Here is a 21,389-nt window from a genome sequence, read left to right as displayed (position 1 = left end):
CCAGTTTGAGCTGTGACCAATAGATGAATACTGTGAACGCAAAGCAGCCTTTTCAAAACAAAATATTGTTGCTTCTCCCTTGTGCTTCAGGGACTGTGATATTAGCCAGTGCCAAGTTTTGTTCCAGTTCCCACCTGAAGGCCCCCTGAGGATACAAGATGGGGCCTTCCGTTGGGGTTACCAGTCAAACAGTTGATTCCCATATGGTTAGAGTAAACCTCAAAGGGAATGCCACCTTCATTGTCTGCAGATATGCCAGTAAGTCCTCCTGAAAACTTCAGAGATAGAAACAAGATTTTTAAAGTATTTTTCACAAAAGTGCAATACATAGCTTCTTAAATCTTAAAACAAGGACAATCATCGCTATATTTAGAATACCATGTTCCATGGTTAGAGATTTCTCTTTCACAATAAACTTTTCCTTATGTAGTGCCTGTAGTCTGGTTTGTAGGATGATCTATTGTTTGAGAACTTCTTAGAGTTTTGTTTAAGGATATTAAATTTCTGACCCTCCTCCCCATAATTAAACATTATTGATCTATGCCTTATAAAACACTTGTAACATAATCTCCCATATAACAGTATCCTCTGCATGAATTTCTGAAAATGCTGATCATCCCCTCTCTTTCACTTACACCTTCCTGATTCCTTTACCCTGATCTGCCTGGTATAAAAAAGAACTTTTTTTTATTAATCTGCATTGGCTACAGAGTAACATTCCTGATTTTGTACTTATTATGTCAGCAGCAGTTTGATAAACAAGTGACAATTCTCAAAGATGTACTTAATGACCCATGACAAATATTCTATTCTGATGTTCCCTAAAGCAATGGCATACTGGGGGAGGGGGGGGGGTGTCTATGTAAGTTCTTGTTGAGAGTGGCCAAAGCAAATCTAATTTCCATAATCAAAGTTGGCCATTGTGTTCTTTAGCATATCTCAGATTTAGAAGTCAAATGTGAATATAGCCCACAAAAAAGAAAAAGAGAAGGCTAAATGCCTGCAACCAGCATGGAGACTACTTTAATAGAGGCACAGGCAAAATTGGAGCTTAGTGGAATTACTCCACTGTGGCTGCTTTATTAGTTGCATCACAGGTGCAGCCTCCTATGTAAATCGGGCTTAATTTTTATAGGAAATGAGAAACATACAATATGCAAATTTTATCCAGAGAGTTAGAACAGTAACAAGAGAGGAAGCTAGTTTCTGAATTCCAGAGTTGAATGAATTTGTGAAGTCAGGTTTAATCTCTGTAATACAGACCTAGTTTGCAATTCACTACTCAGCCCTGGAAACATATGCAAGCATTACTCATGTTGTGTTTTGTTGCAGGCACAGGGGAAAGTGGAAAAAGCACCTTTATTAAACAGATGAGGATTATTCATGGGTCAGGTTACACAGATGAAGATAGGAAAAGCTTCACAAAACTGGTTTATCAAAACATATTTACCGCCATACAAGCGATGATCAGAGCTATGGATACTCTAAAAATACAGTACACATCTGAGCAAAACAAGGTAAGAACATACAATTTCAGTTTCTGTTTACTTCCTTTGACTTCAACATTTCAGCACATGTGCCATCCTTTAGCATGTGTTTACTTGCTCAAGTATCCTGCAGAATACATAACATGTATAAAATTAACAGACCTCCTTATAAAGGGCATCTTCAATTACCCCTTACAGCCTCGCGTGGTAAGCAGCAATTGCGGAGCAGGTTTACTCACGCAGTGAAATCAAAGTCACGTTCCGCGTCTGCCTGGCAGGACCGGCCGCCCCGGAGGGAGCCCAAGGCCGGGTAACCAGAGAGCGGCCGCTCGACACGCTCCGCTCACTCCGGGTCCTTAGCTCCGGATGCTGCGGCAACCTCCGCCACTCGCGCGTGGGCCGCTTCCGGCTTTGTACCCCGCCCCCGACCAATGGGAGCCGAGCCCCGCCTCGCCAGCTGGGAGGGGGCGGGGCCTTGGCATTTAAATGGCCGCAAAGCCCCGCGCAGCTGCGCCCTTTGCGGCGGGACCCGGCCTAGGCCCCCCTGAGACGCAGCGGGGCGCAGTTGTTTGGTAGGTGTGACAGGCCGACGTGCTCCTGTCTCGTAAGGAGACGCGGTGTAAGTGTTAGATCCTTCAGGAACCTGGCAGAGGTAAGCACAAGATGGTCAGAGCAAGGCCTGGGCACTGTCCCTTTCCCCCAGTTCAGTCTGTTTTATTTTGGAACATGAGCTAGAAAACCGGTTTGGTTACAAAATGTTATTCTTAAATCCAAATAGCCGGCCAGTATAGATGTTCCATTTTGCTATATTGTGGACTGTTCTGCCACCCAGGTGATCCTACACCTGAAGTGAAACACTAATTGGACAACATGCTTGGTTCCCACTATGGTACCTGATTAGTTATCTATGTGAGCTTTGCCACTTTAGACAATTGTGAAATAAATCCTTCCTAACAGCAATATCCATGAGTAGCAAACTCCCCCTTTGGGGAAGCTGCTGGCCATCTCGTTCTCTTTGGCTGCATCTTACACCAGGCTGAAAAACAAGAAAACCGTGTTCTGCACAATTTCAAAATTGTTTCTATTTTGCAGTGTTCAAAATCCATTTGCAATTGTTTTGAAACATTTTCATTACAATTTACCTAAATTGTAGTAGCACACTTTGACACTTCCTTCATTCTGCAATAAAGTATAAAATTCATCATCACCTAGATTACAATATATTCAGGAGAAAATTCAATTTTTCAGCACCCAAAATAAAACAAGGCAGTTAAAATTACAAGAAGCATAACTCAGATATCCATTTAAGGAAGTTAAAATTCTATAGGTGTGTGAATGAAAGCAAGGTTATAGGATTTATTGTACTTCACGGTGGGTGTGAAAGCTTCTGCTACAAAGTTTGTTTCCTGGTACACGCTCCTCTCAGGTACCAATATCTAAATACACAGGTGTGGATGGGAATGATGTAAATACTGTCCAGCTCAATCTGTTATCCTGTTTAAGACAATAACTAATTTCATCTAGCTTCTTGCATTCAGCCTTTTTTGTGATGAACCCGTAAGAAATGATACCCAGGCTTTTTATAGTGTGCATACAGCATCTTTAGGTACAAAAGGGGTTCTGCACTATCAGTCAGAGCATATTCTTTACATTTAAAAAATAAATAGGATATATTTTAGTAAAATCAGAGTTTACATTTGATGTTGGCACTTTTAAGAGCAGATTAATTGTAACAAAAAAGGTAATTCCGAATTTGATGAATTACTGTGGAAAATAAATCAGTGAAATACTGTCGTTTTTTTGTTGAGATTTTCTTTACAGTAGGCATTTGGGCTATATTATTTGGACTTCAAAATGTGGGTATGGAATTAAGAGAGAGTTTTCAGGGTAGAAAAAACTCTTTCTGCTAGGCCAAAAATTATGTAGGCACTGTCGTAATACAATAAATACAAAGCACAGTCCTGACAGGTCTTTGTGACACCTGCCCTATAGGTGCCTGAAAAACAGATGATTGAAAACATGCAGGTGGTCAATATTCAGGTCTTCCCACTTCAGAAACTTCCTCCCCATTCCCCAAAATATGATGAATATTAATATGCGCGTAGCCCTAATGTTTGCTTCATTTTCAGATAGTACAATCTGTGTGGCAAATCTCATGCTGCGCTTAATAAAAATAAATAGACATCAGATTTCCCTCACTGATCTCTAGAAAATAGTAGTAATAGGTCTTAAAAAAAAAAAAAAAAAGGAAGTTTGCTTGAAGTATTTGAAACCTTGAATAAACAAATTAATCTCAAACAAGAGCTTTGTAATAAGAATCTATGAGTAGCATTTGCTCCTGGGCAGAGGATCAAGAAGTGTAGCCTGTGCACTACTTACATCCCACTTAAACCCTCAAAATATGGCTAAAGTGGAACTTAAGTGGTGGTTAGGCCTTGCCTAACCTTTTGCACAGGGTGAATTTCACCCTGTACGAATAACAACAATTTGTTTTTTCCCCACTGTGTTCCCCAGAGAAACAGTATTTTTTCTGGCTTCGCTGTTATTTACTTAAGGGTTGAAAAGTTTAATGCATATCCTTGAGATTTCAAGGGCTCATCCTCAGTCTATTACAGCATGCACCCTATGGATCATCTTCTGTCTTGGAAAATCAGATGCTTACTGAAGTTTGTTTGTGTGTGTGTGTATATATATATAAATACAAAAAAGTATGATATTTAAATGGTCCATGTGTGTATTTATTTAGTACCCAATACTGTTCACCTAGGAAGTTTGTACTTAGACCCATGATTCAGCAAAGCAATTACACCTGTACCCTGATATAACACAGTAAAGCAGCACTCTGGGGGGCGGGGGGGCGCTACGCACTCCGGTGGATCAAAGTTTCACCTATAACGCAGTAAGATTTTTTTTGGCTCCCGAGGACAGCATTATATTGAGGTAGAGGTGTAACTTGCTTAAATGTTTTGCTGAATAGGGATTAACTTCTGCATGTGTTAAAATACAGCAAACAATTATAATGTATCCCTGTCAGTTAGCCAGATACCAGTTCTGCCTGGACATTTATTCTGGATGAAATCCTGGTAACACTTCAGTCAGTGGCAAAACTTAGATTTTATTTTCACTCCAAAATTTCTGATTCCTAATCTAGAATAGATTTGATTTTTAGCTAAAGTTGAAACCGCCTCAAAACATTTAGCATCTAAGATGGGTTCAGATGATGTACCTGTGACAAATATTGCAACCTCATGCAATATATTTGGGGACCATACTGACATACATTTATGTATCACTGTGGGGATTGTATACAACTCTGGGGGAAGGGTTATCACAGCAAGAAAGCAAAACACAGATGCTGGCCTGTAGGCAGACTGAGGATACCACAGTGTAAGGCAGGGAAACTGTGCAGCCTTAAAGCCCCCCTGTCGGAGGGGAAAGAGACCTAGACCTCCACTCAAGAGAGATGACGACTGGAGTTGGAAACCTTAAGTGGATACCCTTGAGGGATGATAAGGAATGGGGGGGAGAATACAGGTACCCTGAAACTGTGACAGCATCAGTGTACACTTGGCTAGAAGTACGGGATGACCAAGACACCTTTCGTCTTGAAATGATCATATGAAAAAAGTACAATTAAAGCAAAGATATCACCAAATTAAGTTCAAATAGCAAACCTGTTAGGACCAGAATGGCTTTTACAGCATGTTCTAGACATCCTGTCTGGAGCATCTACTGCCTCAAATACTTGAATGGTTTCATTGCTTCCTCAAACAAAATTGCCCAATTCCAGGTTGGAACCCAGCATAACACTGCTCCTGGAGGGGGAAAAAACAATATGAGATTATAGGTCATAAAGAACAGTATAAATAATCTAGCTAGTAACGTACTGGCAGAAGTCTTAGCAAACCAGGTATTCCTAGTTCTCCTATTGCCAGTTCACAGCAAGGAGAGCCACACATAATCCTCGGCAAACACTAAACATTGTTCATTTCATTAAACAAGTGAATAAATGGTGCTTTCTTCTAGTATTAAGTACACAGAAGGTTTTTTGGGATTACACTTTTGTAGAAGGGCAGAAATGTAATTTCAGCCATCAATTTATAACCACAGTCAAACTTTTATCATTCTCCTAGTACATGCCTTTATTTATCAGATGCTCTATCCTAAAGGGCAGCAGTAGGAGTGTGTGTCCTTTGTCACCTCTTCTGTTTGATAACTGCAAGGGGTTCAATGGTCAAAACAGAGATTCAGGGTACCACAATCCATGGTAAAAAACTTAGAATCGCTCTTACTGTAGATGATCTCAGTGAAACATGCGCTCCATTCATGCCTTACAGAAATCTTAAAGGCCTACAGCACTATGGCCCCAGTTTAGCAAACATTTAAGAAGATATCTAATTAGGATTAATTAAATGTATAGAGATAAAAGTGATCAGGTTGGTGAGATTTTCAATCTTTTATCTTAGAATGCTTTTCTTTACCACAAAAATCTCCTTCTGTCAATAGGATACAGTAGTGCTGAATTGCAGATAATGGCCATGTTTGGGTGACTTATTTCTTTCCTTGGTGCCAACAAGGCGCTCAGTGCTGATGTATTCCTTATGTCTGTTTGTTTTTTCAGGCGATTTTACCTTTTTGCTGCTTGTCTTTCCCCATGCTCCTTGTTGAAGTTCTCCTATTAACGTACCGTTAATGCCAGTTAAAGTATAAGATACACTCCATGCGTTCATAGCCAGTGAACCTATCCTCCTGTAACAAATTTTAGTCATACAGGTTTCATTTTTTTTTTCATTTAATTAGGAAAATTCTCAGCTGATCAGAGAAGTGGAGGTGGACAGAATAACAGCGCTAGAAAGAAAACAAGTGGAAGCAATCAAGAAGCTTTGGGCAGATCCAGGAATCCAAGAGTGCTATGATAGACGGAGAGAATACCAGCTCTCCGACTCTACTAAATAGTAAGTACACAGTGCTAGCACAAGGTTGACCCCAGGCTTCTTCCAGAGCTACAAAGAGTGGTGGACTCACGCTGCTTACATTATCTACTCCTGTATATCCCTTGGTCTGAAAATTTCACCCACCTTTTAAATTAGTCTGAGATTTATGCTAAAATTTAAAATAATTCTGTGTAAAATGTTTGTTTCCAAATATCTTCCTCTTTCTGAGCACACTGAAATCATTAGCCAGTTACCCTTCTTCCTAATGCTGAGGTCAGCACAGCTGGTACATAATTAAATTTCCCTTTGGGGAGAGCTTGAAAACAGTTGAACATCAAGCAGGCAGGGCAGTGAGTTTATGTAACAGTAGTTTTAAAAGTATGTAAATTAGGGAATGAAATTTGGTGTACAAATTAGCCATATTTGAAAGTTCTCTAACTTCACTATGAGGTAAATCTTCCGTTGTCTAGTGTGGTCTAAATTCTAGTTCTGAGGTCACAGAAGTAATCTGGTGATTTGCTATAGCTCCTCGAAGAAGGAAAAAGTGCTTTTCACATTCATGCTCTGCTAAACATCTGTTCTAGGAGACTAAAGAGTTCCTGGTTATGAAAATGTAACTTGTTTGGATTTTGGTGACCATCTTTAGTTGAGATTTGTTTGGGACAGATGGCCAGACAGAAAGGGTAGCTTTAATGTGTTTTGTCTATTAAAAATAAGAGAGCCTTCTTCCCTAAGTGTGGGGTGATTTCTGCAGTAGATAAGCATAGTTTGGGATCTGTCTTGTTCTGTATGTATCTGTAGCGCTCTTGAGTGGTCTCTGACTTCCTCATGTAATACTTACTTATCTAAGCACAAGAATGCAATAGTCTGACTAAATCCTGGCTTTATAAACCACAAATCTTGTGAAATCAGATTTCTAGACTAACTGCATTAAAGGCAGAAAACACTTACTGATTTCCTTTATCTATAAATGTAATTATACATGACTAATCAATCCATTTGAGTAGACACCTGTTTGTTTCTTTCTGTTGTTAATGTAAAGCACAGAAAGTGGATAAATCACTTTAATATCAAGAGCAGTAAGAAAACTCCTGTCAAACACATCCAATCCATAGGGCAGGGTAATCAATTATTTTTTGGTCAAGGTCCAGACTCCAGAGACAATAATAAAAAGATTCCATTCAAAAGTGTCTGGCAGTCCAGATTTGGCTTGCAGTCCACCTATTGCCTACTGCTGCCTTAGCGTAGGTCTACGCTGCAATTAGACTCCTGCAGCTGGCCCGGGCTAGCTGACTGGGGCTCGGACTGCTGTGCCGTTTAATTGTGGTGTAGATGTTCCAGTTTGGGCTGGAACCCTGGGCTCTACGACCCTGCAATGTGGGAGGGTCTTAGAACTTGGGCTGTAGCTGTAACCAGAGTGTCTACACTGCAGTTCCACAGCCAGAGCCTTGCAAGCCCGAATCAGCTGCAGATTTTAATTGCAGTGTAGAGATTCCCTTAAATATATCACTTGTTATACACAATTGTGTAAATTGAAGAGATGTAGGGCCCCTCTACATGAGACTCTGGAGAGAAGGGAAGATGCCACCCTTTGTATATACTGGAACAACGTGTTGCCTACATGGCAGGTTTTTTTACTCCAGAAAAGAATGAAATCAACTCTTTGAGGAAGTTGGGGATGCCTGGTAAATGCCTCTGGTATGGAATAAATAAGTGGGTATCTGTAAATTCAAGGCATATCTTGCAGGTAGTTAAGAGAAATAATTTATACCAGGTTCTTTATGTTAAGTATATGGTTCTTCCACTTGGTTTGTGGGTAAATGATTATGCTTACTACTCCATATTTTGATTAAATGTTTTGTCTGACTAAATATTTGGATTCATTACATCAAAACATTTACTTACACACACGCACATATATATATATATATATATATCTTATTTTGCAGTTACCTTACTGACATCGATCGTATTGCCTTGCCCTCATTTGTGCCAACTCAGCAAGATATTCTCAGAGTCAGAGTGCCAACTACGGGAATTATTGAGTATCCTTTTGATTTAGAAAACATTATCTTTAGGTAAGATTGACTGTATTCTGGCAATGTATGAAATAAATTAAAAGATATGACTTATGAAGTAGTCTGCAGAGACTCTACCCTTAAGGTTACAGTGAGCCTTACACTCAAAACAGGATTAATATCAGTTTCTTACACTTCAGTGATTGAATTTGGAGACTAAATTCAATAAGTAACTCTTTAGAGAATAATTAAATTGTCTTTTTTTTTTAAATGACATTTTCTAACTTTTCCAGAGGATATTTAAAATCTATTCCTCTTTGAGACTCTGGGCCAAATTTAATAAAAAAACAAACAAAAAAACTTCCTATATCCAAACAAGCCCAGTTACCATGTATTCCAAACTGCTTACAAACACATCACACAAAATGTCAAAGGCCTCTTTTCAAACTTTTAGCTTGAAGATATTACCAACAACGTAAGAGTTACTTATTGTCAAATCAGAGAAATAACTTATCACTGTAAAGGGATGCTGATAGAATGGTCCAGATCCAGCAGTTACTTAGTTCTCCGACACACTTTCCCAGCCTCAGTAGATCTCCTCCCCATCACCAGATCCGCACTTTCCCTGCCTCTCTGCTCTCCCTCTAGCTCTTGATTCCAACTTGAGTCGTAGGGAGCAGGACCCTAGTAAGATCCATCTGACTAGATTTCCACTCTGATGAACCACAAGAAGCTAATCAGATTGAGAAGCTGCCTCCCTAGCTAACATGCAAGCTCCACTTCTTTGGCATATTTGACTGCAAGCTGTCCCCATCAGTGCATCCTCTCCCTTGTTACCATCTGCCAGCATTAATGCATGTCAATGAAAAATGTTGTGTGCCGTTAGGTCATGGAGGAGGGGGAAAAACACCAGAGAGCAAGACTAGGCATTCTCTTCTATTCAAATTTTTCTGCCCACCTCCCAAACCCTGCTTCACTCCTCCTTAGATAGCCCTGCTTTTCCCATATCCCCAATCCACACACAGATCCACAACCATCTGCTTCCCTCCACCTGGTCCTGTTGTCCCCTCTTCTCCTCCATATCTCCTATTGCTCTCTTATTTTAATATTGGAAATTTCCACAAATTAAGTTAAAGTTGCACAACTGCATTTTCTGTAAACACATCCACTAAATAAAAATAGTATTTCGCTTTTATATACAGTATGTTTTTTCTCATCTGTAAATCTCAAAGCACTTCTGAATAATTAGCTCTAGGTTAGAGTTAAGGAAACTAAAGTGCAGCGAGGTGGAGGGACTTGCTTGAGGTCCTGTAGCTGATCTATAGAGCACAGGTCTCATGACTCTCAAACTAGAGCCCTAAGAAATCATCAGTAAAGCACTGTCATGCAGTAGACATTTAAGAGAGAAAAACAGTAGGCTGATACGTCAGCATAGCAAAAGGTTAACGGGGATGTCCCAAGGTTCCATACTATGACATGCTATTGCTCTCCCCCCCCGATGATTAAGGTGGCTAACAGTGCTCAATTTTCACATGAGCTAGCAAGTCAAATTAAAGATTATGCTCCCCCATGGTCTCCCCCATTGAATGTATCAGTACATTATTGACAAATGCCAGGCAGTGTGTATTGGAAGGTATAATCTGAAGTACTCGTACACATTCCTGGGTTCTCAGTTAACTGTAACCACATAGTAAAGCAGTCTGGGCATCACTGTGGAAGTCCAAAAAGCAAACTAAATATTAGGATGTCTAGAGAATGAGATAATGAATCCTGAAACTATTATATCTATATATAAATCATTCCTTCTTATCTTAGCCGGAAAAAGGAACTCCAGAGGGAAGATCGAAAGGATGGGGACTGTTCAGTTTAGAGAAGAGAAAAATAAGAGGCAACATGATAGAAATATGCAGTAATGAATAATAGACAGTAGATAATCCAGCACTTCTATTTACCTTCTCCTATAATACAAGAATAAGAAGACATTCAATGGGATTGAAAGGCAATACATTTAAAAATAATAAAAGGTGGGGGGAGTTCATTACACAATATATAATTTACCAGTGGAACTCATTGCCACAATATGTAATAGTAAATGTTTATTGGGAGTCAAAATGGGATTAGACAGTTACATGGATAATGAGAAAATCAATCCACGTTAAAACAATTACTTACCTTACAGTTACCATAGTTCTTAGAAATGTGCTGGCCATGCAGATTCTGCTCTCGGTTCACATACATTCAATGTATACAAAATCAGATATTTCTGAATTACCCACTCGCTTTCTGTAGTGGAGGATATAAGGGATGGGGCATAGCAACCTGCATTCAGTTCTTCTGCCAGTAGGATTCCTCTCAGTTGGATGGGAAATGTGTGTGGGCAACACGTCTCAAAGAACTACACTTACTGCAGGGTGAATAGCTGTATTTTTTTGTTTGAGTGATTGTCCACACAAATTCCATTCTTGGTGATTAGCAAGCAGTCATCGGGAGGCAGGTAAGCAGTCTCTGCCCTCAGCACCTGGGGACACAGAGCACACAACACACCGCGCCCTCCTCCCTCCCCCTTAACCTCCCCCTGCAAACTCCCTCTCAAACTCCCCTGTTAGCCGCCCTGTTTGCTGCCTCCGGTGCCGCTGCTCGCAGCTGACCCACTTAGTCTGTGATGATATTGATTGTCCCGTCTGAATAAAAAGACATTGTCCTAACAACATCTAACACTTGAAGTCATTTTTTGTTAGGGAGGAGGAAAGAAAACCATAAAAAGTTTTACATCCACCAATCCATTTAAGATACCACCATGGGCAGAAACTTTGGATGAAGACTGTCATTGTGATAAAGTTGATACAGCAGGCGCACCCTGAAAGCTTGAATCGTTACTGTCCTTGTAGCTGATGTGATGGCTACCAACAAGGCAGTCTTCATCAATTGCTGGTAAAGAAAAAGTAGCCAAATAGAATACCCATTAGTTCTCTGAACACCAAACTGATATTCTATGACTGGAATAGTTCCCATCATGTTTGAGCTGCTTACGAAGTCTCAGGCATAGTTATACCACAAGATGGGCAACTGAGGCTCCACCATCTTGTATCGTGTACTGGAGTACCTGTATGATTGCAGGCCCGACACAAAGGGCCTGTACCAGGAGATCTCCTGAACAGAAGAAACCCTCTCACTATACTAAACGGGGAGGAGGGCTGAACGGCAAAGAAAACTTATCAGTATGCTAACTAAAACATTACACTTGGAAAGCGAAACTAGTTTCTCACTAGAGCAAGGAATGAGGACACTGCAATGTTCTGGCTTGCAGCCAGGAGTGGTAAGAAGGAACAGAGTTGCAGCTGCCTTAGCCCTTATGCTCTCCACTATGGGAAGTGAGGGGGCATGAAGGGCACCAGCAGAGCATCAGATGAATCTGATCTCTTGCGCATGGGGTGCCAGAGCACCAAAAGTAAAATCTGTGTGGAGAAACGCTTGAAGAAAAAAAGGGTTATTAGTATGATTGTAGTGCTTATTCCACGATGTGGTGTGTGCACCTTTCTGTGACGCATCAGATACTAGTTATGGCAAGAAACAGGATTAGATGGGCCACAGGTCTGCTAATGTAGATCAATTCTTATGTTCCTTTATAACATGCACATCTGCATCAGTGCATTTGTCCTTCCACCAAAGCAGCATCATATCAAAATGTATGCTGGCTCTTCAGCTTTACAAAAAAATCCTTGTTATTTTCAACACAGAACCAACTACATTGCACACGACACTCTAATGCACAACCCTCAACTCTGACATATTAATTGTGATTAATCACACTGTTAAACAATAGAATACCAATTGAAATGTATTAAATATTTTTGGATATTTTTCTACATTTTCAAATATATTGATTTCTATTACAACACAGAATACAAAGTGTACAGTGCTCACTTTATATTATTTTTGATTACAAATATTTGCACTGTACAAATGATAATAGTATTTTGCACTACAGTACTTGTATGAGGTGAACTGAAATCTCTTTATCATGGAAGTGTAACTTACAAATGTAGAATTTTTTTGTTACATAACTGCACTCAAAAACAAAACACTGTAAAACCTTAGAACCTACAAATCCACTCAGTCCTACTTCTTGTTCAGCCAATTGCTAAGACAAACAAGTTTGTGTACATTTATGGGAGATAATGCTGCCGCTTTCTTATTTACAATATCACCTGAAAGTGAGAACTGCAAGGTATTTAGATGCCAGATATGCTAAACATTTGTATGCCCCTTCCCTGCCACCACTGCAGAGGACATGCTGCTGATACGTATTCAAAAAAGCGTTAATTAAATTTGTGACACAATTCTCCCCCAAGGAGTTCAATGTCTCCTGTTCTGTTTTACCTGCATTTTGCCATATATTTCATGTTATAGAAGTCTCGGATGATGACCCAGCACATGTTTGTGTTATGAACACTTCCACAGCAGATTTGACAAAACACAAAATGTACCAATGTGAGATTTCTAAAAATAGCTACAGTACTTGACCCAAGGTTTAAGAATCTGAAGTACCATTCAAAATCTGAGAGGAATGAGGTGTGGAGCATGCTTTCAGAAGTCTTAAAAGAACAACGCTCAGATGCGGAAACTACAGAACCCAAACCACCAAAAAAGAAAATCAAATTTCTGCTGGTGGCATCTGACTCAGATGATGAAAGTGAACATGTGTCGGTCTGCGCTGCTTAGGATTGTGGTTGAAGTATGAAGGGGCAAATGAATCTTTAGGGCATATGGCATATAAATATCTTGTGATGCCGGTTACAATAGTACCAGGTGAACACCTTGTTCTCACTCACTTTTAGGTGACATTGTAAACAAGAAGTGGGCAGCATTGTCTTCTGCAAATTGTAACTAAATTTGTTTGTCTGAGTGATCGGCTGACGTAGGACTGAGTGGACTTGTTGGCTCTTCAACTTTCATGATAGTCTGCACTACAGTACTTATATTAGGTGAATTGAAAAATACTATTTCTTTTGTTTTTTACAGTGCAAATATTTGTAATAAAAAATAAACTGAGCACTGTACACTTTGTATTGTGTTGTAATAGAAATCAATATATTTGAAAATGTAGAAAATATTTAAATAAATGGTATTCTGTTATTGTTTAACAGAGCAATTAATATTTTTAATCACTTGCCAGCCCTAATTTTGATCTAACTGACGTTGGAGAGAATTAAAGTTGTATGTGATTAGGAGAAAGTGGAAGTATGCATTATCCGATTTTGTGTGTCCGAACTAAGTTTGATGTGGAGGTAGGACGTCTGTGTGCATGTTTTGGTTATTCGTTTGGTCGTAATATGTGAGCAGAGATTGCTGTGAATGTAAATGTTGGTGTAACACCTAATTTTCTTGATTTTTTTTTTTATTTTAAGTGATTGTGTTGAGAGGAACTGCACTTGAGCAATTCTGAGTATTGGATCTGGAACATTTTATCCCTGATGGTATTAAATATGCAGTTATGGGAGATAAACATTTAGTTTTAGTCACTTTCATATAGAAGGGACCTACATAATTCTACATCCCCTCCTCAAGAGCTGCATTCAGAAAGTTGAAACAGATTATGATGGTAGCTTTCATATATAATGGCCTGCTCAATTCATTCTGACCTATGCTGGTATTTGTGATCCTTCAGCAAGTGAATTAACTTAAAAAAATGTTAAATAGCTTCCATATTAGAAGTAGCTACACCTTTTATGGGTCTAGTGATTCCTGAAAAAATGGTCTACCAAGTGTCTTGGGTTCTACTGGTTGACCGCTTCTCTGTACATATTTACTACATATATTTAAATGATACAAAATCATTGTGCTGTTTGTTTCTGTTTAACAGAATGGTGGATGTAGGTGGCCAGAGGTCTGAAAGAAGGAAATGGATTCACTGTTTTGAAAGTGTTACCTCCATCATTTTCTTAGTTGCACTAAGTGAATATGACCAGGTCCTGGCTGAATGTGACAATGAGGTAAGGAATGAGCAGATCTTGATTAGGTGAAGAAAAAAGAGGCTTGTATTTCTGTGGGGGGGGGGAACCCACTAGTGCTTTATAAATGCATGTATTACTAACAGTTTGCCCCTACAAAGTTGGAAGTGCAGCATTATCAGTCTATAAAGTTGTATGAAATTCAGTGTCACAGTGACTCTATTCTAATGTATACTGTGGGACAAAATTGTGGCTCTTGAGCTACAGGCTTGCAGGGCCTTACAGCTTCCGCACAACCCAGAAGGACCTCATGAAGAGCTTCTAACTGCTGCAGGAATCTTCATTTTGCCTTACTCTTTCAGTGACAACCGCTTTTCACACATTAATATTAAAAAAACAAAACTATAGAAATATCTAATATAGAAACAAAATGTCTAAAATAAAGGCTATTAGACTATTGAGTTACAACCACTTCATTAATGGAACAGTCTAGTTATTGAAAGAAACCCACGTATTTGAAAGTCAGGAAGTTATAGTGCTCAGTTCAAAAAACCTAAATGTCTGAAAGTCTAGAAATACAGTACTCAAAGTATAAATACCAATCCTCCTTAACTCTGAACACTGTTCCTCAGCTGTCTTTCAACTATGGGCCACAGACCACCACTGTCCAAGAGGAAGCTGCGCATACTGTGCATAGCTGCCACTAATTATGGGCAGGAGACCTGATCCCGTCTACACTTTCATTTGCCAGCTGTGAGAGTGGGGCAACAATCTTCCACCAAAAGGAGAAGAGAAGGCAGGGAAAAGAGGCAGCTAAGATTGTTGTTAATGTACCACCATAAGTGATCTTCTCTCTTTACAAAATAGAGATTGAGTCCCTTTCCATCCATTACCTTCTGAAATGTTTTAAAGATAATTACTATCAAATATGTGGATGTTCTCTTTCAATATATACATTTCCTAATCCTTTTCTGACTTTATTAGCCTCCAGGCATCAATGTGTTCTATAGGTTAAATATGTTTTGTGAAAAACTATTTCCTAGCATCAGTTTTAGATTTTCTGACTTTCTGTTTCACGGAACAAAGAAGGTAAATAGTCTCTCTCATCTACCATTCATTATTTTGTATACTTCATTCATACCTCTTATTTTTCATCTCATCATATGAAGTCCTTTCCATGTCTTTATTCGCTTTCACAACCGATCTCTGAATCCTTATTTTCCCCACATATTTTTGTGAGATAGCATGACGAAGACTGAACACAATATCCTAAGTAAGGCTATATGTTTGGATTTATATAACTATCTTCTAATTAGAACTGGTCTGAAAACTGCCAGTAAAAGTTTAATTGGAAAATGCCAATTAAAGTTGAATCTAAACTGTTTCACGAAAACATTTATGGTTCGAATTTTGGTCAAATCACAGGCAGAGTTCTGATGGAAACCTCCCTGTCTACCCTGGTTCTCTGCCAGCTCTCCTGGCAGGCTGCTGGGAACTCCAAACTTCTTCCTATGGAGCCAAGAAACCAGGGGGGCTCTTAAGGCTTTCATGCTCCTTGCCCTGGAAGCCCTCATCTGCAGGGAAGCTACACCATGCGGACTGTGCTACGCTGGGGATCCCCTGTCTTCCAGACTCCTGAGTGGGCAGTCCTGAGAATCTGGAAGGCCTGCATCCCCAGCCTGGGGAAGACTGCATGGTGGAGCTACAGATATTTGGGAGCCCCGGCAGCTGTGAATTGAAATGCTTGTCAGTTTCATGCAGCTGCCATGGTTCCCGTGGAGCATGTTTTGTTTCAGAAATGAATTTTCAGTTTGTGGAAAATTTCAAACTATTGAAAATGTCCTGCTAATCAGAAATCTGTAGGTTGAACCAGCTCTAATTATAATACTTTCAGTGTTCGCTAACCCATCCCTTATGAATTCTCACATACCTTTCTGCTCTTTGCCAAAATGTGCAGTGGCAGTCCAGAGGCTTTCATTGGGCTGGCCACAGTGATGTCCAGTAATATACATGAGTAGTTCAAATGACTTCTGATGTGCATTACCTTCCATTAAATTTTATGCATCATGCTGCCCATTCACTTAGCTTCAGGCAGGCCGATCCAAAGCCCTCTGTGTGTGTGGATATAAAATATTAAGTAGGGTAGTTAATATTTTTGCTACAACTCTGCTGGGCGGAGAAAATCTGGTAAGAGAACTTGAAAATGCACTAGTTTTAAGGAGAATTTAATTTTGGATTGATGGTTGAGGTGTGAGTGATTTGATTTTTGTGTGTGTCCTGATCATGTATATAGTAATGCTTTAAAAATAATTGAATTTCAAATTCATTTGTCTCCTCGTAGAATCGAATGGAAGAAAGCAAGGCCTTATTTAAAACTATCATCACATACCCATGGTTTCTGAACTCTTCAGTCATTCTGTTCTTAAACAAAAAAGATCTTCTAGAAGAGAAAATCATGTACTCCCATCTAATCAGCTATTTCCCAGAATACACAGGTGAGCTTTTATCCTAGACTGTGTTCACAGTAGGGACTTAAAATCAAATGTAAACTCTAAATATGAGTGTTAAGCTCCTTACCTTTTTCCCTTAATAGTTGCAATTTCCCTGCCTGCTTTATAAATTATTGTGTAATATATTTGAGGTAATTATTTGGCAACTAATTTTTTTTTTTTTTAAATTCTGCATCCAAAATATAGACCTAGGTTGTGGTATATAAGAAGATGCAGTTTTGCTGTATTGAAAGCATTGGCCTTGATCCTGCAACATGTGGACGGACTGCTGAGCCACAGACAGCCCAATAGCAGCTAGGGCAATCTGTGTGACTATATTGTAAATTGCAAGATCAGGACCAGATACTTTTAAAAGAGTTGATTTCATGCAGCTGTAATGTTGGAAACTTTCATTTAGCCTGGCCTCTGGTAACACACGTTTCTTTTCTTTGAGGTACCTGGGCACAACTGTGGCATATCAACATGAATATTATTTATTGCTAGAGTTAGAATGAGACTGGAGTCTGATTTTTAAATATTTCAGCTTTTGAATGCAAAGTTGAAAAGTGTGCATTTTGATACAGAGGAAGATAATTGGTTTTACTTATAATATTGGGAAACTTAGGGAAATATATACCTCTTGTTCCCTTGTACTACATATTCTAAAAGTTTCCAGTACATTTTCTAGGTGTTTGCTAAATATATTGTGATATAGTTACTTTATTCTCTACTGTATAGTCATTTTCATACTGTCTAGGCATTTCACAAATAACTGAATAAAACAAAATAGTCTAAAGAAAATCCGTTGGTGCATTTTCACTTAATAGAAACATTGCTGTTACCTGTACAACTTGCTTTAAAATGGGTTCATTTGTATACTGAAATTCAGTATCTATTCAATAATCCCAAAAGAGTGACGGACCTACACTGATAATGGATTAAGACTGTGATTTAAATCATTCAGCATTTTAGATGCAGAACTGTCTGTTATAGTAAAAGGCATTAGCTTGCTAATTACATCATATTGAATCCTAAATTTAAGTTGAGAAAATTCCTTTGATTAAAATACTTACTTACAGAAAAAGTCTACCTCCCTCCTAACAAAATAAAATCCCAGGATGCAGACTGCCATAGAAACAGCTTATAATATGCAGAGCTATATCAAATTCAAAGAGGGAAAACTAAGTAAAATAATAAGCTAATAAATATACTCTATCGTTCTGACAATTTATAGTCTTACATTATTTATACATTAAACATTGTTGGCACTTTGAGTGTTTGCTTGTTTGTTTTAGGCTGCTATCATACAAAAGTAATTTGTAGGAACATTTTTGAGTGAACGTTGTACTGATGACAATGTTTTACCACAGAAGCTTATCAGAAAGTTTAATCCTAACAGTGACATTTCTACATATTATAACAAGTTTAGCTCCACTAGATATATAACATTATGCAAGCATATCAACAAAAAGCTATCTCCTGCTCAAAAATAGTGTCTGCAATAAATTATATACAGCTAGGTATTTATTTGAATGGTCTGGCTGATATTTTGTTTGAACTACATGATGTTTTATAGCCTTTAAAAATATTATCCATTATGCCTCTAAACAGGACCTAAACAAGATGTTAAAGCTGCCAGAGAATTCATTTTGAAGCTGTACCAGGACCAGAATCCAGACAAAGAGAAAGTAATCTATTCCCACTTCACCTGTGCCACAGACACAGAGAATATCCGCTTTGTCTTTGCTGCTGTCAAAGACACTATCCTACAGCTAAACCTGAGGGAGTTCAACCTGGTGTAAAGGAGAAACACTGCTTGGATCCACCTACCATCATCTACCCACCCAGCATTGACTAATAAAAACATTGCTAGTGTATTCTAAAAAATTCCACAAAAGACAGAATGACACAGATACAAAAAGAGTTGTTCTTTGAAACAATTTACTTACAGAAACAGAAGTTGTTCCTGTACATTTGCTGATCTTGAAATATTTACTGAAGAGAAGTGGATTAATAGAACTTAAAGGAAGAACTTACAATGTTTACAATTTTTTAAACTATACACTTTAAATATTGTTTTTATATTTCCTTAATTTTGGCTGTGAGATTTTTTGTGACAACTGTGGTTCAAATGGTATTTAAGAAAAAATATTTTATAGAACTATATATAAATCCATTGCCATTCATCTGTTATTTTCTTAGGGTTTTTTATTGCATTTCGTAATCATGAAAATTATAGTAGGAAATTTTAACCTGAGATGCCTTAGAAATGATAAAGTGATGCTATTTTAGAATGCTAGATACTGTAAGATTTATCATTTAAGTTAGAATGAGCTATTAGCATTTTAATGAATTTGGGGCCATATATTAAATTTAATCATTTAGATTTTTATGTTGGAAGTGTCTTTCATAGGCTGATATGCCAAAAGTCTTAACATGTCTTTGATGTCATTTGGCAATAATACACAAGAGCCAAGTGTATAGTTATAAAGCACATAGCTGTCACTTCTATTAAAATGACAGTGAATTGCAAGTGCTGGGTACTGGTGTTATACTAACAAACCTTAGTGGCTAGAAAGGGCATTCAATAGCTGAGGTTTCTAGGCTCTAGGTGGTTCCTCCAAAAGCCCTCTGCCATAGGAAGAATAAGACTGCCATCCTTGAGGATATAGGTGCATGTGCTGAACTGGCCACTAAATGGGGGTGGGTGGGTGTGTACACAAAAAACTGTATTCCTTACCACAGCTCCTGTATTTGGGTTTTACAAGCAGGTGTAGGAGGCATACTTAACACCTTAACCACACCATATTACTTTCAGAGGATTTTCAGACCGCTAGAGAATTCTCACCAGCTTCTGCTACAGTAACAGTATCTATTTAAGATACATGCACTAATGTCTGACAGTCAATTCTATCAATGATGAACAATCTCAAACGATTCAACCCTCTCATTATGTCTGAAAGTCATCAATACTATGGCACACTCCATTATATCTGCTAGACTTTTGCCAGTCACCGAAGTGTACCTTGAACTAGATCCAACAATACCACTGTTATGGCTAGTGAATACTCCTTAATAAAACTTTCATATTGACTTTTAGGATTAATCCAACCCCTCAGGATTTGACAAGATTTTTCCTCTTCTGCATGTAAAATCAACACCTTCCACCAGCCCACGAAAGGATCAGCTTCTCTTTGGGGCTGTGTGTTAGCACAGTGAGGCCCTCATCCTAATTTAGACTCTTGGATGCTCACATAATATAAATAAGTAATATTGGTAATTTCGAGCCCATGGGGAGAAGCCTACTCTCTGCTCAACTCCAGCTGAGAGTCATAACCACCTTCTTAGTGCATAGTAGAATGCTCCCTCAACAATGCCAAAACCCACACACCTAAAGGGGGAGGGCTGATATCTACAGACTTAAAACAACAAGTATCACCTCCATGCCAACCCAAAAAAACCCCTGGGCTATTATCTATTATTTCTGGGGAATGCTACCATAACCTCTAAAGCTGGCTAAGATCTCCCTCTGCAACAGGTATGATCATCCATTCCCAAATGAATGAGTACTATAGGTTTCTTTATAAGTAAGAATTGACACCTGGTCAAGAGGGGAATACGCATCCTATGAAAGAACAAGAGACCCTAATGAGTGGATCAAAATGGTTTGTTTCTTTAATGTTAGAGCAAGACCCAGTGCAGCATCCCCGTGTTCCTTTAAAAACACACAAGAATTGACTCCATAATCACGAGTTGGAAAAACAAACATGCAGCTGTACCCAGGCCTCCCCGCCCATGTAGGTGAAATTATTTATCAGCAGCAAACATGCCTGGGGCTGAATCCAACAAGGACAAAAACAACATACAATGTTGCTCTTAATAGCTGGCACAGTCATTCATGCACAGCAAGTCCTGGGTTGGAGTTGTGAATATCTACAGTGGCCGAGCCTGCAGACCCTTGGACAGTTCAGCAAATTGACAGACATGACAGTGTGGAAGAGACAACAGATAGAGAAGCTACAAATCATGTATTACACACCTGGCATTGTTAACAGATACTTATCAGCTCTGGCTTGGATATTTGGTAACATAACACATGAAATCTCTGCCATGAAGCGTACACACCAATGCCATTTGCTTCCAACTACCACTACCACCACTAGCTAAGTGAATTTTAATGGCTACAGAAACCTTTTCTTTGTTAAAACTGCATCCCAGTTGACCACAAAGAGCATGCACATTCACCATCATTAAAGCATTCAACATTAACCAAATCTCACTAATTCACAACCTTGAGGAGCTGAAAGCAAAAATGTGGACTTCTAATTGTTAGACCAATAAAATATGCTCTTACTAGAGCTTCACATTACTACTGTTCCCAAGAGTTGAAAGAATCACCACTAATATCCTTCAGCCTGTTTACAGCTTTATCTAGTGATATACGATGGGAGGAAAACACATAGAATGCCAAGGCCCTGGAGGCAATCCATGGGACAGCCACCTACAGACT

General features: G+C 38.9%; 1 protein-coding gene and 1 long non-coding RNA gene across 2 annotated transcripts in view; one reads left to right on the top strand and one right to left on the bottom strand.

The window, feature by feature from the left end:
- Positions 1-19,978, top strand: part of GNA14 (G protein subunit alpha 14) — a 49,971-nt gene extending 29,993 nt beyond the window's left edge. Inside the window, exons 2-7 of the mRNA XM_034774064.1 lie at positions 1,333-1,517; positions 6,288-6,442; positions 8,371-8,499; positions 14,303-14,432; positions 16,732-16,885; positions 18,491-19,978. Of these exons, the coding sequence (XP_034629955.1) occupies positions 1,333-1,517; positions 6,288-6,442; positions 8,371-8,499; positions 14,303-14,432; positions 16,732-16,885; positions 18,491-18,681 (944 nt within the window). The 3' untranslated portion in view covers positions 18,682-19,978. The remainder of the gene's footprint in view (positions 1-1,332; positions 1,518-6,287; positions 6,443-8,370; positions 8,500-14,302; positions 14,433-16,731; positions 16,886-18,490) is intronic.
- On the bottom strand, positions 1,342-1,885 carry LOC117879108. The gene is made up of 2 exons (XR_004646172.1): positions 1,727-1,885; positions 1,342-1,614 (listed from the first exon to the last, which is right to left on the bottom strand). It is a non-coding gene; the product is annotated as an uncharacterized LOC117879108 (long non-coding RNA).
- Positions 19,979-21,389: the final 1,411 nt, after the last annotated feature.

Source organism: Trachemys scripta, chromosome 6 (genome assembly GCF_013100865.1).
Source record: "Trachemys scripta elegans isolate TJP31775 chromosome 6, CAS_Tse_1.0, whole genome shotgun sequence".
NCBI classification, from domain to species: Eukaryota; Metazoa; Chordata; order Testudines; family Emydidae; genus Trachemys; species Trachemys scripta.
This window is presented reverse-complemented; position numbering and strand designations above follow the sequence as displayed.